We start from the raw sequence: 20,165 nt of genomic DNA, 5'->3' as shown, positions 1-20,165 counted from the left end.
GGAGTTTACTGTAGGCCTAATTCAGTGTTAAAACATGGTATTTCGTTTGAGATTTACCACTGTGGATAATATTAATCTACTTAGAGCAATTCATTCAGGAAGGTTCAGGAAATAATTTTTCGTTGAGATTTCAACAGATAAAAGATTTATTTGTGAATACTCTGTCAAGCGAAAATGCTTCTTTGTTTAACTCGCTGTAACTCGTAAACCAGTAAAGATTCTGAGTAGCGAAAGGAATTTCCATTTTTTCTCAAATTTCTCTTGCTTTGACCCCCTCCCCCGCCCCAATCTAACGCGAAAAACAAAAATGTTTCTCTCTTATTAACTTGTGAAGATGTAAATGTCTGTTCTGAACAGATCACATAGAAATTAGTATTTTTTTTTTTTTTTTTTTTTTTTTTTACGTTTCAAAAAGTTTTTCATTCCGAATTTTTTATTTCTATGCGATCATTAGACATTGAGCTATCAATTTAAAAAATTACAGCGCTATTGATTGACTATCATAGCAGTTACGATATGACAGATGTTAAAGGAGTGGGAAATATCGCATAATGATTCTTTCCAAAGTTTTATGAACTTTAACATACATGACCAAACACGTTATCACTGACGTAAGATGCGGGTGTGAAAACTCTCTAATGTTGACTTTTCCCATCTTCCATTAATGCAACAACTCTTGCTAAATTGATAGGATTTAGGGAAATTTTTACACAATAAAGTAAATAATTAAAATATTGTCACAAAAGAGCTTACCATTGTAAAATTCTTCAGTTTTGAGCTGAGAAAGAATCTTTTTTTCAGATCATTGTTGACTATTATGTATTCATTGTTACATATCACAAAAGAAGTTAATCGCAGTGCACCTAAAATTATTTTCACAAAACTGCAAATGACGAAAAGTTTAAAGAAAATGTAGGTGGCCCAGTTCTTTTTCCTGCTGTGGGGGAAGGGGGGGGGGGAGGTGAGCGTGTGCGCATGCGTGAGTATTTTTCTTTTCCCCCCTGCATCTTCGACACTCCCAATTTTCATGCTTCCCATAATTTATCAGAAATATCTTTGCTCTTCATTTCTTCATCTATATCATTCTGCCATGCTTTCCGTGGTCCTCTTCTTTTTCTTCCAGTTCCTCACTCTTTTAAGAAGTTACCTGTCCTTCATTCACTGTACATGTCCTTATCATATGAGTTACTTTGTCCTAATTTCCTCCACTATAGTTTGTGTTACTTTCATTTCTTCTCGAATTATTTCATTTCTGATTCTTTCCATTCTTGATGTCCTGATTACTCTTCTCCAAAAGGCCATTTCCATCGCCAATAATTTCATCTCCTCTCTTTTTTTTTAATCTGCCAAAATTCTGAGCCATATTGTATAATTTTTACTTTTTATTTATTTATTTTTATTTTTTGGTAATGTGCTTATCCCATAGGATGATATTTAGTAAAGATATTCCCTTACTTCGTTTGACATTTCTGTTTTGGATTTCATTTTCATTCCTCTTTATTAAAGTATTTGTAACTTGCGCACTTTTTTTATAATCTGTTCATGTTCTAATATTAAATCCTGCTGAATTCCCCCAAAACACGTATATTTTGTTTCTTATGTTAACTTTTGACCCCTCTTTGGCATATTCTTTCATTAATTTCCTCATCATTTAGGCTATGGTAACTTAGTCATCAGCAAAATGTAAAGAGTAAATCATACCTTCCTCAATTGGTATAGCCATAAATTTATAACTAGCTCTCCAATTTCTTTATGTCTGTTCTAAATAGATTTTACATAATGTTGGATAGAGACTACATCCTTGTCTCAAACCGTTGGTCACACAAAAGAAATCTGTTGATTTTCTCCCAATTTTAACATTTAATGACATTCCTTTGTATAAATATTGTATTGCTTGTATGACACATTGATTAATAGATATATTCTGCAAAGGTTGCCATAATTTACCATGAAGAATACTGTCGTAAGCTTTGGCCAAGTCTCTGAATACCAGAAGGAGCTCATGATTTACTGATAGCTTCTTCTCTATTGATTGTGTTAAACAAAATAAATTATCCAGGATCGAAAAATAAAGTTATAGTAATAATAATAATAATAATAATAATAATAATAGTAATGAGAATCAGGTAACAGATAATTGATTTTCACGCTACATATTTAAATACCCCAGTATAAACAGAATTGCTAGAAAGTTAGAAACATGTTGCTACATGAACAGGACAAACAATTTTTTTCATAATAAAATGAACCTAATATAGTAGTAGTAGTAGTAGTAGTAGTAATATGATTATTCTGACTTTAATTTAAAAATTAAATCATTTTCATATCAGTAAAACTAAAACCTTGAACTGAATATATTTCAATATAATACATTATTGAATACAAAATGGCTTGAAATCTAAGTTAAAATACGTCATATTTTCAAAATGCTTTGTGCTCTCTTTGATAGGCTCAGGCAACTTCAGTATTGTATCTTCGTATGATACAAAAGATACTGGCTCACCAGTTTCAATGAACTGATTAGAAGTGATCTGACATTTAAAAAATTTCACATCATATCCATCCACAGCTCGATTAACAATTTGACCTACATAATTTCTTGAAGTGCTTTTATCTCTAACTCTGACAATTATAAAATCGCCAGAATTTAGGGAGTAAATGGGTTCAACATCGTTTTCATGAGAGTCTTGATCTGAGTCAGAGGTATTCTCACTTAATGTCTCTGAAGATGGTGAATACGACTGGAGAATCTTCTTCTTCTCTGCCTATTTGCCCTTTGAGTTTTATGCTCCCGTTCTTCAATCTCATTTTTTTTTTTTTTTTTTTTTTTTGGAGAATCTGTTTCTATCATACAGCGACCCCTTCTTCATCCACAACAGGACAATTTGCGAGATGGTGATTTTGGAAAGGGCCTTACTTCTTCAGGACTGATGTATGTATTTTCGGATATTGACTTCAGAGTTGCTAATATTCTTGGGTTGGCAATGAAGTAATCATAGTATCTTCTATGTTAGGTCCTGCTTCTTTTCTGTAACTGACCCTGGAGAAATTTGATAGTTCACAACCACTGGAGGTGGACGATCTGATACTGCAGATGACAAGAAATGTTCATTGGAGAATATATTGCAGTCAAATGGAGAAATTTCACAAGACTTAAATTCCGATTTAATGTTATCTGGGATTGCTGCTCTGTCCCATGCCATAATACTCATATGTGGTAGTGCAAAGATTGTTATATTTTCATTTGAATACTAAGGTGCTAGCAGTTCACTGTTTCATATAAAAACTTCTTGAAAGGACCAAATACGCAGCATCCAGAGGCTGAAGCTTATTTGATGAGTGTGGTGGGAGGGTCATGATTATCCATGATCAACAACGCCGGATTTTCTTTTGAACAGTGTACATTTTCTTAACAAAAAAATGTCAAAACACTCAAGAAATTGTGGCCGTCATCCAACCTGATTTGTGAACAAGACCCAAAGCCCTGTAGGTGCACCAGTCATCATGCTTTGTCAAAGCGAATGTGAGGTAATAAACACTCAGAAGGTAAGGCATCCCATTTGGGCAGATAATACCAATTTGCATCACAAGTTCACCCCGCTCTCTGGAAGTCACTTGCCCTACATATTTTTATTTTCATTTATTTATTTTATATTACTTTTACCACGAATGCTACAGTGTTCAAGTCAATCTCGTCTAAATGGAATGTCTGATGTGGCAAGAAATTGTCTCTCCAAAGAACTCGTCCACTGTTGCCCCATTGAATGCATGCCTGGATTGTGGCTAAACTTGTAGACTCTGGTGTTCTTATGAAGAGTGCTGGGTGTCTTTTCAAAAATGCTGAGAACCAATCCAAACCAGCCCCCTTATTTGCTTCCCAAGATGCAGATATTTTCATTGGTACATACTTTTTTTTGCATATTCGTAACCCAACTGTCTTGTTTGTTTTGGTGTCAGCCCATAAAATTAGTTGAACATAACAATAATCATCAAGGGACATACTATTGTGTAATATATCAACTGCTGCTTTACTATCTGCACTCACGATTTGTTTTTCTTGTGTAGATTCAAGGCATCAGTGAACAAATAAAGCAAATAGTTCATGGACCTAATGTAGACTTATTTAAAGAAATAAAAAAGAACATTAATGCAAAGGGATACATTGGACATCACTTCCAATATATCCTCACGTTCTGGTTTGGTAGTTTTTTTTCTTTCCTTTCACAGGGATTCTAACCTCACTAAAGTATTATGCATTAAATGATTCTCATAATATCCACAAATATAAAAAATTATGACATATACTTTGATTTAAAAGGAAACTATTTAGACCATTTCCCACTATTGCAGTTATGCCGTTTTTTTGTCGCCAACATAAGAAACAATTCGTCAAAAGTAATGCTAATATGTAATAATCCTCTAAATACTAAATTCGGTAGAAAACGTTGGTTAATATGACGAAGATTAGGTTTGGTTTGTTAAGGTTTTTAGAACTTGTTCTCATTCGAATAATCTGATAACAAATAATGATAGATGAAGTATAGGAATTTTTTCTACGGCCTATATCATGGCCTAATTGAGGAAAGGCCACCACACTGAATGTGGCAACGCTGCTACAATGCATTTGTGAAGGCCGACATCTGTCACATTATAGTCTGCTTGAATGTAAAATTCTACCATTAAATAAACGTAGATTCTCAAATTTTGTTGGATATGTATTCATGAAACATTAACCATGTTGTATCAATGGGAAAATGAAAGACAATTCCAGCAGATAGCCTACTTAATATGTCACAATTCAGGAAATAATTTAGTTATGAGCTTTACAAACAGTAATAATAATAATAATAATAATAATTATTATTATTATTATTATTATTATTATTATTATTATTATTATTATTATTATTATTATTATAATAAAATACCGGAGCAGGTATATATATATATATATATATATATATATAGTAACATCTTTGCATTCTATGCGCCAGTAGGAACAAATAGATCAGCTTACGACGGAGAAGTTGCAGCCTTCAGCATTGCTCTAAATCAGTTAATGTGTCACTGAGAAAAGTTTAGAAAGGTAGTCATCATATGTGATTCGAGAGCAGCGATAGAGTCTATAAACTCCATTGATACTCAATCCTTACAAATCCAGAACTGCCAAAATATGCTATGCCTATTAACAGAAAAAAATTAATAAGTAAAACTACAGTGGATTCCTGGCCATTGCAATAAATATAGAATGACTAGGCTGACATATTGGCTAAAAAAAGGCGCCCAGATAACCCAAACAACGAAACAACAAATACCTTATTTTACAGCTAAATTAAACATCAAGAATGTTATCCAAGAAGCTTACGCACAAGATATTAAGAACAGAACACAAGAGAAACATTGGCAAAGGGACATCTTAGAAATACCAAATAGACCAGGAAATGAAGCAATCACAAAGTTCCGCTTATGCATTGGACATGACTGCCTAGCTCAACACCTCCATCGTTTTGGCTTACTACCAGACCCAAAATGTACCTTGTGTGATCTACAAGAAGATATGAACAGGGACCACCTACTTCGCTGTCCAACCTTAACCAAAGTAAAAGAGTGTGACCGATACTGGGAGATGAGGAACTTAATGAGACAGTGAAGGACATTTTCTTCTCCTTTTGCATTCTATGTCTTTTTCTTTATTATATTTTATTTTTTTTTATATTAAAGTTGAGTTTAAGTCAAAGATGTAAATCTCAGTACCTGTCATTGGAAAATAAATAATAATAATAATACAAAATTGAGGTAACACTAGTTATTTTATTGTCTAAATCTTCTCAGCAGGCCTACAGACTGAACTTGGAAACATCACATTAATTTATTTTAAAAAAGCATTATCCGTAATTCTTACATTTTTATTGAATAGGGTTCGAGCACTCATTCAATCCTGAACAGATGGAAAAATATTTTGGACAACTACTAAATGTACATAGGCCAAATATAAATTATTGAGACGAAATTCAAATACAATCTGCTGAGCCATTTATACCCGAACCCAGACTTTCTGAAGTCGAAATTGCGATAGAAAATTTGAAAAAGTACAAGTCTTCAGGTATCGATCAAATTCCAGCAGAATTAATAGAAGAGAAATTAATTGATGAACTAGTAGACTTACTCGTGTTAAATACGTAATATTTGTCAGGCTTACAGCTGTTTCAGTGCTTCACGCACCATCATCAGAGCCTACTATATCGCGGCGTCATCTCGAACTTCTCTGCCTGTTAGGAGGGCGTGTTTTATTGTTGGAAGGTGTTGGAGTGTGGAGTCGAATAGTGTGTGTGTACACGAGTAAGTCTACTAGTTCATCAATTAATTATATTCAAGTGTTAAAAGTGGTGTACGCAAGATTCAAAATGGATAATAGAAGAGGTTGGAAGCGCATTATCTAGCGAAGTTTATAAGCTTGTATTTGCTATCTGGGAAAAAGAAATTGTATCAGAACAATAGAAAGAGTCCATAATTGTACCTATCTTTAAAGAGGGGGAAAATACTAATTGCAGTAACTTTCGAGGAATGTCACTTTTGTTGACGTCATGCAACATTTTGTCCAATATTCTTTTGACAAGGTTAACTCCTTATGTAGATGAAATTATTGGGGATCGTCAGTATGGTTTTAGGTGCAATAGGTCGACTATTGATCAGATTTTTTGTATTCGATAGATATTGGAGAAAAATGGTAGTATAAGGGTAGAGTACATCAGTTGTTCATAGATTTCAAAAAGGAATATGACTCGGTTAAGAGAGAAGTTTTATGTAATATTCTTATTGAATTTGGTATTCCCAAGAAACTACTTCGATTGATTAAAATATGTCTTAGTAAAATGTACAGCACAGATCTTACAGGCCACTTTCTGTCAGATGCTTTTCCAATTCACTGCGGGCTAAAGCAAGGAGATGCACTATCACCTTTACTTTTTAACTTTGTTCTAAAATATGCCATTAGGAAAGTCCAGGATAACAGAGAGGTTTATAATTGAACGGGTTACATCAACTGCTTGCGTATATATTAGGAGAAAATGCACTATTAGAGAAAACACAGAAATCTTACTTGAAGCAAGTAAAGCGATAGGTTTGGGAGTAAATCCCGAAAAGACAAAATATTTGGTTATATCTCGTGACCAGAACATAGAACGAAATGGAAATATAAAAATTGGAAATTTACCCTTTGAAAATATCTTCGAGAACAGTAATAGTTATAAATGAGAGGAAATTAAATGCAGAATAAATATGGAAAATGCCTGTTATTATTCGGTTCAGAAGCTAATGTCATCCTGTCTGCTCTCATAAAACCTGAAAGTTAGAATTTATAAAACAGTTGTATTACCTGTTGTTCTGTATGGTTGTGAAACATGGACTCTCACTTTGAGAGAGGAATGGAGACTAAGGGTGTTCGAGAATAAGGTGATTAGGAAATTATTTGGAGCTAAGAGGGATGAAGTTACAGGAGAATGGAGAAATTTACACAACATAGAACTGCACGTATTGTATTCTTCACCTAACATAATTAGGAATATTAAATCCAGACGTTTGATATGGGTAGGGAATGTAGCACATGTGGGCGAATCCAGAAATGCATATAGAGTGTTAGTTAAGAGTTCAGAGGAAAAAAGACCTTTGGGAAGGCCGAGACGTAGATGGGAGGATAATATAAAAATGGATTTGAGGAGGGTAGGATATGATGATAGAGACTGGATTGATCTTGCTCAGGTTAGGGACCGATGGCGGGCTTATGAGAGGGTGGCAATGAACCTCCGGGTTCCTTAAAAGTCATTTATAAGTAGGTAAGTAAGAAATTAAGTAAGGGTTCTGGTATATATCCTGGAATTCTACACAGTGTTTCTAATTTTCTCTTCTTGCCAGAGCTGCTAGTGCTTGCAAGATCGTTTTAAATTTTACAGTAATTGTTGAGTAGTATGTTATGTTAGACACAATTTGTTTACAAATATCGAACACTGGTTTTCCACAAGGGCAAACATCTGAAATGAATATACTAAGATTGTCATGCTCACGTAATTATTTTTCCACCAATTTTGTTAGCAGTAATTTTTGACTGCCGCAACAAAGACACTAATTTCTGCATAATACCATACACAAACAAATCTAAGTACAACACAAAATTTGATGGTATAGTTAGCCATCTCGATTGAGATTACTGAAATATTCATCATTGACATGGTCACCAGTGATAAATGCTATGCCTTATTTGCAACTCAATATTTTTTTTTTTACAGCTTTGTGAGGTGTATAAACCAGTAATGTTGCTTTTGCAACCAGGTATGGAGATTTTTTGGCATGTGTAGACAAAAAAAACACATAGTTATAGTATGTCTAATCATTCCAAGAGAATGAAATTCTCGAGAAGTGCAGTAAATACGTAATAGGTATATACTATACTGTATAATTTAAACTGCTCTTATATTTCGTTAAAATATCAACATTTTTTAAATGGGATAAAAGAAATATATACCTGTGAAATTATCTCTACATACATAGCTACTTCAGGTAAACATTAATATTACTGATGAGAGTGATAACTTCTGTAAGTAATCTTCCAATCTGCCACATATCTGAGCCCCCAAGCAGCATTGCCACAATTACAGCGTGGTGGCCTTCCAATCAAGTAGGCCATGGGCCTACATTAATTTGAAACTGACATGATATAGTTACTTCTGTTGGTAATGCAAGAAAAGGTAACATGGCGGATATCAGTGGGAAATGGTCTAAAGTTTCTCCAAACTATTTACTAGAGCCTAACATTTACCTCAGAATTTACATCAGAACTACGAAAAATTGGAAAATGCTGCTCTGTGAAAATATTCTTTGTACCATACTCATAGTCAACACTGTATTTTGATTTGTTCTGAAATGATTATCTCTGGTCAGTGGTGCCAACATGGAAGGTCATATGGAGGAAATTTTTATACGTTCATTGCATCCTTCTCTCCCCTGTTGTTATTATTATTATTATTATTAGTAGTAGTAGTAGTGGTAGTAGTAGTAGTAGTAGTATTGTTGACGCGACTTGCTATTAATGAGCAGAAAAGTAGACTATATAGAAATGTAATAGGCCTAATGATAACAAAATAACTTTTCAGACATATCCTCAAACACCACGGGTGTAATGAATTAAATACTATTATAGTCACAATCATGCCATGGTATGAAAGAAAAATTTCACAACCTCGAGCGGGAATCGAACCTGCGACTTCCTGTTCTCCTGTCAGGCGCTCTACCACTGAGCTATTGAGTTCGTCTCACTCCAAAGGCTCGGAATTATTCTTTCATACTGGCGACTCTGTTATAGAGTCACATAGAGTTATATATGTCACATCAACGGACGTATATACGTCATCCAAACATTGTAAGATGAAGATTACCACGGGTGTAGTCGTGCCAGGGCGCTGCCCCAATACTTTTTTCTGCAACCTGGGAGCATCCTACTTATTGTCTTACTTGTGTCTTACTCATCTTTGTAGTTTATATGTATGGATTATTATTATGTGTAATACTGGCTGCATTATTATATATATGTGTATGTATATATATATATATATATATATATATATATATATATATATATATAAAATAATAATAATAATAATATTTGCCTGCGCACTTAAGCCTACATACAACACCCCACATTCTTATTCTTCGGGTTTTTACCTTCGCTTAAGCTCACATACTGCTACAATACCCTACTTTTTCCTTATACCTTCTTTCTAAAACAACTTTCTTCAGTTGGCTATAATTCTTAAAATTGTTCCTGATCTGTTTTCTGTAGTGTATTGAAGTCTCTGAATTAAATTACTTTCATGATTATGCCCTTACAATAATAATTATAATTTTAATAGTAATATCATATAACAATCATAATACTTTTCTAACTCTGATTCTGATTACAGTAAGTGTTAAAAGGAAAGCTCTTGTTCTGATGATATATAATTCAGTGTAAATTCGTATTTAAATCGTCTTGAAAATGTGATTATTCATTGTAAGGGTTCACATACAGTACCAGAAAAACGAACAATTTTTTCAAAAGAATTAAGTACACACCGGTACTGTAAATATCTTCGACGCATTACATAATGGGGTAATACTGTACTATTGTCCATGAAGGAAGTGATGCAATAAGAAAATGATAATAAATACTGTATATAGGCCTAAGTCAAAATTAGAATACCCGCCTAATAAGCCGTCCCTGTAAACACACAGTTTCCTTTAAGAGCGTCTTTTCGATGTTTTACCTTAATCATAGTAATAATAATAATAATAATAATAATAATAATAAGCTTTCGGTAAGCACCCTGGCACTATTTTATTTACGACTACACTCCTGTCAAACACAATAAAGAAATAATTATATGCCTGTACTGAAGTCAGGAAAAAAAAATCTTTGACTCATGATGCACAACCCTCGTGTAGAATGTTAATCATAAAAACTGTGACAGTCTCTTTGGAATAAAACTCTTCGATTGCTGCAGATGATTCCATTTTGATTCATTAATCTTCGAGGATTAGTTGTACAGTTTTGGAAAAATGACATTCTGGAGAATTTCTTAGGGCGCCTAGGCATCTTCTGAAAGTCATCATTGAAATTGCAACTTACGAATATTATGCCATTAGGGCAATACTGAATGACTCTTAATTCAGTAGTGACTAGCGTGATTTGTATTTCTGCCAGGAAGAATAGAGTCATATAACCACAGATCCTTTGCCACATAGTTGCTGAAGGTATCATGAGTCAGATAATGGATATCATTGGGAATGGTTTTTTCCTGCCCCATGTTGTGTTATTGTAACACCAGTATAATTGGCTAATCTTAATAAGGCATTTGCCATCATTACTATTTTGATAGGTACAACCATCAGAATACAGATGACAAGAATTAGATGAGCTTTCAGTTTCTCGGTTAATGTATCTACTAAACATGACATAAAAGTTGACGCCACCAGATCAGCCTTTGTCTTATTGAACTAGCAGCGTACTGCTTCCTGAATGACTAGATTGTACATTGTAAGATTATGTACATAAAATACATGAAACTAGCCTGTACATATGGTGCCAGCTTAATTGCTTGAGATTAATTGTATAAACTTTACATAAATTTTGCTACTCATTTTCTTTGTCTCTCCCCCCCCCCCCATCCCATTTCTTGGATGTTCTTTCCTTTCATTATGAGTTTTTTTAATTCTTATTTGATATTTCCTGCTTTATAACTGGAACAGTTAACCTATGACAGCGAAACCTAGACATTACGTAATTGTGATAGGTCCAGAATTGTGGCTAGCAAAATGAAATTTTTACATTGTATGGCGGTTTTACACGATTAGATAAAAGAAGAAATGCCGACATATTAGAAGATTACACATTACATCCGCCATATATTGACTCATACAAGAACAATATTAGAAACAGCATGTCCAAAGAATAGACCGATCACGTATCTCCATCAACGTCTGATTTATCGTCCTAAGGGCAGAAGATCACTGGGTTGGCCACTTTAGTGCTGGCGAGAGACTGTAACAGGTCATTGGGCTAATATGTAACAGGCTGAAGAAGATAACTGGAACAAGCTATCGAAAGAGTGCTGGTTTAGAGCTTCTACTTTACTCTCACCACATTTTTCTTTATAAAATTCATACAGTTGTAACTGTGACTGCAATTGGTTCAAGATATAATTTTATAGACACTCTTCTATAATAATGAAAGGGTATTTTAGGCAGATTACTGAAGAAGGAAATAAGAAGTTTTTTTCAAATGCTCTTTTTTTTTTTTTTCTGTACTTTTGCAAGGGAACATGGGTCATTTCCCCCCCCCCCCCAGAAGAGACGCTATCTGTACTGTTGGCTAGCCAATAACACACAGTCCATTTCTTATTTCCCAATATATAAAAGAACATCTTTTTGCAAACCTGTATTCTTTTTATTAACTTTAGATTGTAGAAAAGTGTTTGTGTTCTTTTCGACTCAGAACTTGCATTACCTGATCTTTTCATAGGAATAAAATCCACAAGGTCTGATACATAATTTTTTTCCTCTGTTCTCAAGTTACAGGTTTCCAGAATGTCTGAAAGATACGTTCTCTTCTCTCATTAGAAATTAAATTGCAACCCCATACTTTCAACTTTGGCACATTTTAGAACTGCACTGTGACTCTGCTTCCTTGCGTCTCTTTCTGCATTACATATCACTTCGATTTCTTACGACCTCTTATATTTAAGATAAGTTTCCCCTTCCGTTCTACTTTTTTTGTTTTTTATTTTCCTTCACTTATATTCTATTGTGGTTTTGAATTTGTTTTTCTCCTTTCTGTCAAACTTCCATGAATTAAAAGGATGAATACCAGTACATTATAATGCAGTGAACAAAGTTGCAATATTATTCTACATGAATACAGCTCAACTGTCATTCAATTAATATTATTAATTTTATTATGCTTACCTTTTAAAACTAAAGTGAACACTTTTTCTTTATCTTCTCAGAATATCACATATTGTTGGCACAAATTCACAAGGCAATAATTGAGAAGCAGCTTCCATACTGGAGGCATGCCGGGAGTAAAGATATCTTATGTCAGATTTGTGGTATTTCCTCCAGACTTCAAATACATGGTATTGCACTTCCCTTCGCACACAGATTATTCTTATAATGAAATTTCGGCGCTTATGAATGCATACACCAGGGGTACCAATTGCACAAAAAAGCAGTTTTGACTAAAAGTGTGAATTATGCCTGCGGTATTATTCCTTAAGCAACGATATACTTCTCTTTGAATAAGTAGCTCTACTATACTTTGTCATTTATTGTAAAATGATTACATATGTGTTACATTTATAGACAGTTTGAAAGATGTAAAATTATAAGCTTTGGGGAGATTGAAAGATTTTTTTTTACATAAAGATTAGTTATTTTGTTTTTTTTTTTTTTACATGAAGATTTGTAACTGATTCAAGTTTTTTAATTCAGATCCGCTGCTAATTAGACAATTTTTTGCATTCACAATATTGACATTAATCATATATCTTATGATTCTCAAGTTGTGTTATTCCATATTTACGAGCAGGGTCATATTTAGAGGGTCGAAAACTGGATACTTGCCCAGGGTGGCATATTTTTAGAAAATCGTACAAGAATAAAATGGAAAATATCTCTGGCATAGAGTATAAATTGTTGTTTGCCAATGACAGAGCACGTTATCTAAGTTAGTGTTCTGGGTCTGAAGAAACCCATTTATAAGCTCATGTAAATTTTACGGAGTTACAATGATAGTGAAGTAAGTAATGTTTCCAGAATTAGGTGTGTCTCAACTACATCGTAACAAAACCAGTGTTGTAATTGATGTAGAGACAAGAAGAATTAAGCAGTAACAGTACAATCTATCTGGAAAAACAAAACAAAACTACAGCCTGTACATGGAAGTACATACCTACAACTCATTTTTGTGAAACATGACTTAGTGCACTGTCATTCTGACTTCCTCATCTATGTTTATAATTTCAGTTATGCTAAGCTTACCAGATTTTTTTACCTGATACCCAGGGACACCTGTTTAGCTCCACAGTACGATCACTACATTGCTGCTATCATTGTTCTTGATATTATTACTATTATTATTATTATTATTATTATTATTATTATTATTATTATTATTAGGTTATATTATTACAATATTAAAGTATTACTAAGTTAAATTACTACAAGAATGAGACACTAAATTATAACTGTTCTGACATAAAATCACACATAAGTTACTTTTCTGATCATTGAATCCTTTTTATTATCTTGTCTATCAAGTGAGCTTTGTTGCAAAACCTTTGGTTAAGTATGTTGCAAACCCTTATCTTGGAATGTCTTAACAGACACCATATTCAAACGTAGGACTGTAATATATTAATATGTATTAGCCCCAACAATTACTAAAACATTGGTATATAATATATTCCTGTCAGGAAAAGTCTAAAAATAGAATTTTGTTACGGATTTTGGATCACTGTGCATTGGCTATTTACTGAACATGCTACTGCTGCTAGGAACAATTCCGTTTCCGAATTAATAAGTCTTTGTTTAAATTGGAAGCAAGAATCAAGCAAAGCAGTATATGCATTAAAAGTGTAGAAAAATAAACGAGCACAAATTAACAGTTTCGTCTGTCATCAATTCTTTATTACATTATGTTAACTCTTATATAAAAATAAGTGTTAATATCTCTGATGTTAACGACTTAACAATAACTAAATAAAGTCGGTTTAAAAACAGGGATAATCTGGGAAGTTTATTAAAACATTCCAGCGACAAAATTTTGAATTCGGGAACTCCCCCAGGAAACAGGACCTGTCACCTGCTAATCTTAAGTTATGAAAAGAAATTATATTGTCTTTGGGCAAGTGCAAGAAATGAAAATTAAAAGTCCTATGTATTTTTTTTATTTGGAGGGAGGGCGCTACTGTTTTTTTTTTGTCTGGGGGCATAAGGACCCCAAAATATAGCCCTGTATACGAGTCTTCCACAGTGTGTTATTAGTTATTACATATTGTGTCATTTTTCTGACAAAATAAATTTAAGACCATACTGTACTTTATCATTTATCTTCATCTGTTTATACAGTGCCGTTGTATATGAGTTAAAAGAGTAAAATCAAGATTTTAGAACCCCATTTCAAACTGAAGAATTTTGGAGAAAATGTTTTAGAACACCACATATACAGTATATGTAATGTAATATATGTACGCGCATGTGTATCTCTTAGTGTTTACCTTATTATTTTTTTTTTTGCTTTTGTCATCCTGCTCGAGATCAAAATGCATCTTCAAAACCTCATAATTACAAAGTTATGTACGTAATTCTGAAACATCTCAGAAACTTCATCTCATCAACACCATCATCCCATATGTATAGTTAAAATCAAGCAAATTCGTTTGTTTTTCAGGATCCAGAGTCTCATATTATTCCTCCTGATGGATATTGTGGTGATGATAATGGGTGGTTTTCAGCAGTTCAGCCGTCCGATATAAACATATGCTGTCAGAGTCTTCAAGAAGTTCGTATTCAGGATACAAATACTTCAGAGCTTGGTGTTATAATGCTTCTACTGTTTATTCCAAACCTTAAGTCACTGGGAGGATTTATATATTACAGGTACAAGTCTCATTATGCGAGCATAAAATGCTGTTATGTAACAGAAACTTTTTCGCTAATTAAAAATGTAATGCTTCTAGTCAGTAGCGCACCCACGGGAATGGAGAGAGGGATGATGGAAGAAAGAAGAAAGTCCATTTTGAATCTTGAAAGAAGAAAGCTGTTTAATTCCTTGATGTATCTGTATTTATTATTGTGGAAAGCATGTGATCTTTGAAACATTTATTTTTAAGCAGGCCTGTATGTAAATGGGCTTATTACAACATACTTTAAAAAAATTTTCGAACTTTCGATAATATTCGAAGTTCTATAACTTTTATTTGGAGTGTGTCCAGTAGCCCCAACTAGCCAGTCACATCTCAATGACGCAGTATGTTCTTCTCGAACCATCCATGCTCCACATAAGGATACAGCTTTAATGTTACTCTATGACAATGATTATAAATAGTCCCCTCCTCAAAACACATTTCTGGGTGCATCACTGCTTCTAGAGGTCAGATGGTTAATACTAACTATGCTTTAGTGATGGGAGTATTCAAATAAAAAAATACGAATTATTCGATTCTTGTAAGTTCTCGAAATATATCTCGAATCATGAACAAGTATTCGAATACTTTGCTCAAATGATAGATGCCGCGAGAAGTGAAGAATGAGAACAGAGAGAAACAGTAGAGAAGGAAGTTCTCGAGAACACTGACCTCGGTGTAGTTGCGTGCAATAAAGACTTGCTCCAGATCATCTCTCTCTCTGTCTCACCTCTCTCCTCTTTCTTTCTCTCCTCTAATTACGAAATGCAGGAATCAACATCTTTATGGGAAGTTGCAGATAGCCACAGCATTTGATTAGAATAATAAAAAAAATATAAACTATATAAACTCCTCAAACTCCTGTGCTTGCTGTCACTGCTATCTTTATCACTGTCATGCTGGATGTTGGATAAGAGAAGCGAGAACCTGCTGGTGGGTGGTGAGTAATCAAATCGTTATTCGAATGGTAAAAGTATTCGAGAACAGATTATTCGATTCTGCCCATCACTACTATGCTTATTGTTGATTAATTATCAGTCTTATTAGTCCACTGCGAAATGTTCACAGCAAAAGTGTCCATCATCATTAATGTCCTGATTTATTACATGCTTGGTATCATAAATGTCCAGAATAACATTTATTAATAGTGAACTAATAATAATTTAACAATAAAATGTAAGCTAAATTTACAATATTCTGTAACAGATTTTAGTTTCTAATTTTCTGGTGCACTGGGGTCAATAGCATGCAGCTTCATATGATATGAAAATGCTCGCAAATATTGTTTCACATTATTCTTGTCCTTATATTGATTGTATATGTACAATTCATTCAATTCTTGGTTGATTTATAATATACTTCTTGGTTATGGGGTGTCTTACTTTTGTGTGACTATTGTGAATTTGCATTATGTTATTCTCTGTTTCATTCTGTTCTTGTGTTATGTTTCATCTATATCTCAAACTACTGACTTGATTTCCAGAAACCATTTTTTTTTTTTTAATTTAGAGTGGAAACCTTCCACTACATTATTGGTTCTATCACAATCTTGCAACGTTACTTCCTGGGAAATAGAAGTGGAAATCTTGACGATGTAGCTCTCCGAAAAGAATGTTGAATAATCGTCTCTGTACGTACCATATAGGCCTATTGGACATTTTGACTTCTGGATATTCTATATATTGGACATTTTGATTTGTGGGCATTTCTATGTATTAGAGGTTTTGACTTGTGGCCATTTCTGCTTATTGGACATTTTGTTTTTCCTTATTGTTATGTTCGTTTGTGCAGCAGCAGTTTGCAGCTGTCATGAGCATGCGCACATTGACTTTACTCTTCATAAAGTCAATGTGCACATGCTACAGAAACAAACCTATTAGATTTTGAGGCTCCAGTATTAAATTTTTAAGTGAGAAAAATGCTTAGCATGGCTTCCTGTAGAAGTAATATATAGTCTCATATCCAGTATATATGGGATATAAAAGGATTCTGGCCTTGACTATAAGGACTCTAAACAGAACTTACAAGGTTTTACTGGTCTGTAAAAATTCAACTCTCCAGTGAAAATGCTCACACGTTATTCTGTAATCACAAATAATTAATTTCATCTTACAAAAATGTCTACACATTGGACATTAAATTTGATTCTGCCTGACTTACAAAGTCCACAAATCAGTACTTTGTTATAGTTTTTAGTTTCTCTCAGTGTAGTCCCTACCCGGAGATCTGATCGAGAGTCTATTATATCTCCGGAACATTTTACATTGAGATCAACCATCATTGTTAGTGAAAAAGAGTGGGGCTATAGTAGATGTTTTTACAGCTTATGTAGGTAACTCTTGATTATTTATTAACTCAATCTAAAGGATTGAACCTACCTCACCATCACTAGGTGAGTACCTACGAGGGTTTATTATAATGCAAATAACTTCTTTAAACAGGGAATATTCTGCAGTTCTTTTTTAACAAATTTATGGGTGGAATTATGGCTTTCTTTTGGTAAAGGCCAAGTACTTCAAAACATTCAAAAGAAACCTAATGATTTACAAATATTCCGCAAAAAATATTTCTGTAAATCTATTCTTGAAATTGCAAAAAGCACATTCCACGAGGCAAACCAAAAAAATACATCCCATTCTGGACAGAAAACATGAATTTATTGAAACAAGATAGAGATAAAGCAAGAACCAAAGCAGAACATAGCAAAACACCAGAAAATACTCAAGATTGGAGGAAGAAGACTGCCATTCTTAAAAAAGCAATCATAACAGCAAAAAAGAACAGTTTTAATAAATTTATTCAAAATATTATTTATAGAACCGTTAGCGCTAAAACATATAAATTTCTGAACAATATTTCCAATACACAGGAAAATACAAGCCAACCTATTATTCATAATAACAAAACGCTAACAGATAGTAGAGATATAGCAAACACATTTAATAAACACTACTCAAACTCTCACAGATTACATCCCAATATAAAAAAAAACTGACAAATTTATAAGAAGAGAATTACATAAAAATAATAAAAACAATATTACTAGTACAAAACCTGAAATATTTCATCCAAATTTTACTTCCAAAGGATTAACTATAACTATACAAAATCTAAAAACCAAGAAATCGCCTGGCCCTGACAACATTCATTCCGAATTTTTTAAACATCTGGGGGAAAAAGCCAAGTCTGTACTTTTATCCATTTTCAATTTATCATGGAACACCTCAATTCCTGCAGCTTGGAAAAAAGCAATCATTGTACCAATTCACAAAAAGGGAAATCTGCTCATGATGTTAATAGTTATCGACCAATAGCACTATTAAGCATGATAGCAAAATCCATGGAGTCCATGATCTCCAACAGATTAACTTGGTATTTAGAATCCCAAAATCTTTTATCACCAAGACAAGCCGGCTTTCGACAACTACACTCTACCAATGAACAAGTCATACGCCTCGGCCAAGAAATAAAAGACAATTTTAACAAGTAAGAAGATACCTTGGCAATATTTATTGACTTTCAGTTATCATACTGTATGACTCTGTGTGGAGAAATAAATTATTACTAAAACTCCAGAAATTAGGTATCTCCAGCAGTATGTTCAGATGGATATCAGAATTCCTTAGTCAAAGATTCATTTCCACTAAATTCAATAACTCACTTTCTAGTTACAGATAAACATATCGAGGTCTACCTCAGGGCGCTGTCCTCAGCACAACTTTATTCAATATTTATATAAATGACTTACCCTTCCTATTAGAGGAATCAAACATGAAAACAGCACTATTTGCAAATGATATAGTTTTGTGGACTTCCGGATCTTACAGACATAGAGACAAAATTCAAAATTCTGCTCTTAAAGCTGTAAATCAACTACATGAATGGAATACATCAAATTTGATGACCCCCAATTTAAGAAAAAGTAACTGGCAAATATTTTCACTTGGTAAAAAAGAAAGAGAATTCATTATCCAATACAATGGTCAACACCTTCCTAGGACTTGTGAATCCAAATATCTTGAAGTTATTTTCGATAGTAAGTTAACATGGAGCAACCATTTGAAATACATTTCTGAAAAAGCTCGTAAAAGATTCTCCCTTCTAAAAATACTAGCAGGAAAGAAATGGGATGATCTAGGAATACTTTGAACACTACATACAAAATGTTTATACTGCGGAGAAATTTTAATTACTTCACCTTTCATAAACGAAATAGATTATGTTCAAAACCAATCTCTCAGGCTCATTATTGGTGGAATCAAAACAACTCCAATAGATTCTATGAGATTCCTCACTAATATTAACAGCATCAAAATGACAATAGAAGAAAAAGCACTGATTCAGTATGAAAAACTTACCAGATTACCAGGAAACAATTGACGTTCATACAGTCCTCTCTGTAGATTGAAAACTCAAAAAAGTTTCATATCCATGGTTCAAGAATCAAAACAGAAAATCAATATCCCGAATTTAAAAGAAAACGTACAAATTAAACCAAACCCTTTAACTATATTAAATATAGAATATAATCTAAATTTAACAGAAGAAATACTGAAATCAGAAGTAAACACTGAAATAATGAAACAATTGTCTTTAGAGACAATTAATATTAGGTACCCTCCACAAAACTGGCTTCATTTATACACCGACAGATCCTTGATCTCCAGAGAACAAGGTGCTGGTTCAGATGTTACGTGCTGTCTCTTCTCACTTTATAGATCTCTTGGGTATGGAACAACAAGTTTTGATGGTGAAATCATTGCAATAAGTAAAAGTCTCAGGAACCTTCTATGCCACATCAATAAATTTAAGAATGCTGTTATATTGTCAGACTCCAAAGCAGCTAGTCTATCAATAGTCTGTAAACACACACCTTCATCTCAAACAGCAGAAATAACTAAAATGCTCTCTCAATTAATATCACTCAATAAAAAATTGTATTGCAATGGATAC

At 33.5% G+C, this 20,165-nt stretch overlaps 1 protein-coding gene across 4 annotated transcripts in view; it reads left to right on the top strand.

Moving 5' to 3' along the window:
• Window positions 1-20,165, top strand: part of LOC138713546 (uncharacterized) — a 226,985-nt gene that overhangs the window by 145,490 nt on the left and 61,330 nt on the right. For all 4 annotated transcript variants that reach the window (XM_069845713.1, XM_069845709.1, XM_069845711.1 and 1 more), the window contains one exon: window positions 14,978-15,186. In XM_069845713.1, coding sequence (XP_069701814.1) covers window positions 14,978-15,186 — 209 coding nt within the window. The remainder of the gene's footprint in view (window positions 1-14,977; window positions 15,187-20,165) is intronic.

This window comes from Periplaneta americana, chromosome 14 (assembly GCF_040183065.1).
Source record: "Periplaneta americana isolate PAMFEO1 chromosome 14, P.americana_PAMFEO1_priV1, whole genome shotgun sequence".
Lineage (NCBI taxonomy): Eukaryota > Metazoa > Arthropoda > Insecta > Blattodea > Blattidae > Periplaneta > Periplaneta americana.
This window is presented reverse-complemented; position numbering and strand designations above follow the sequence as displayed.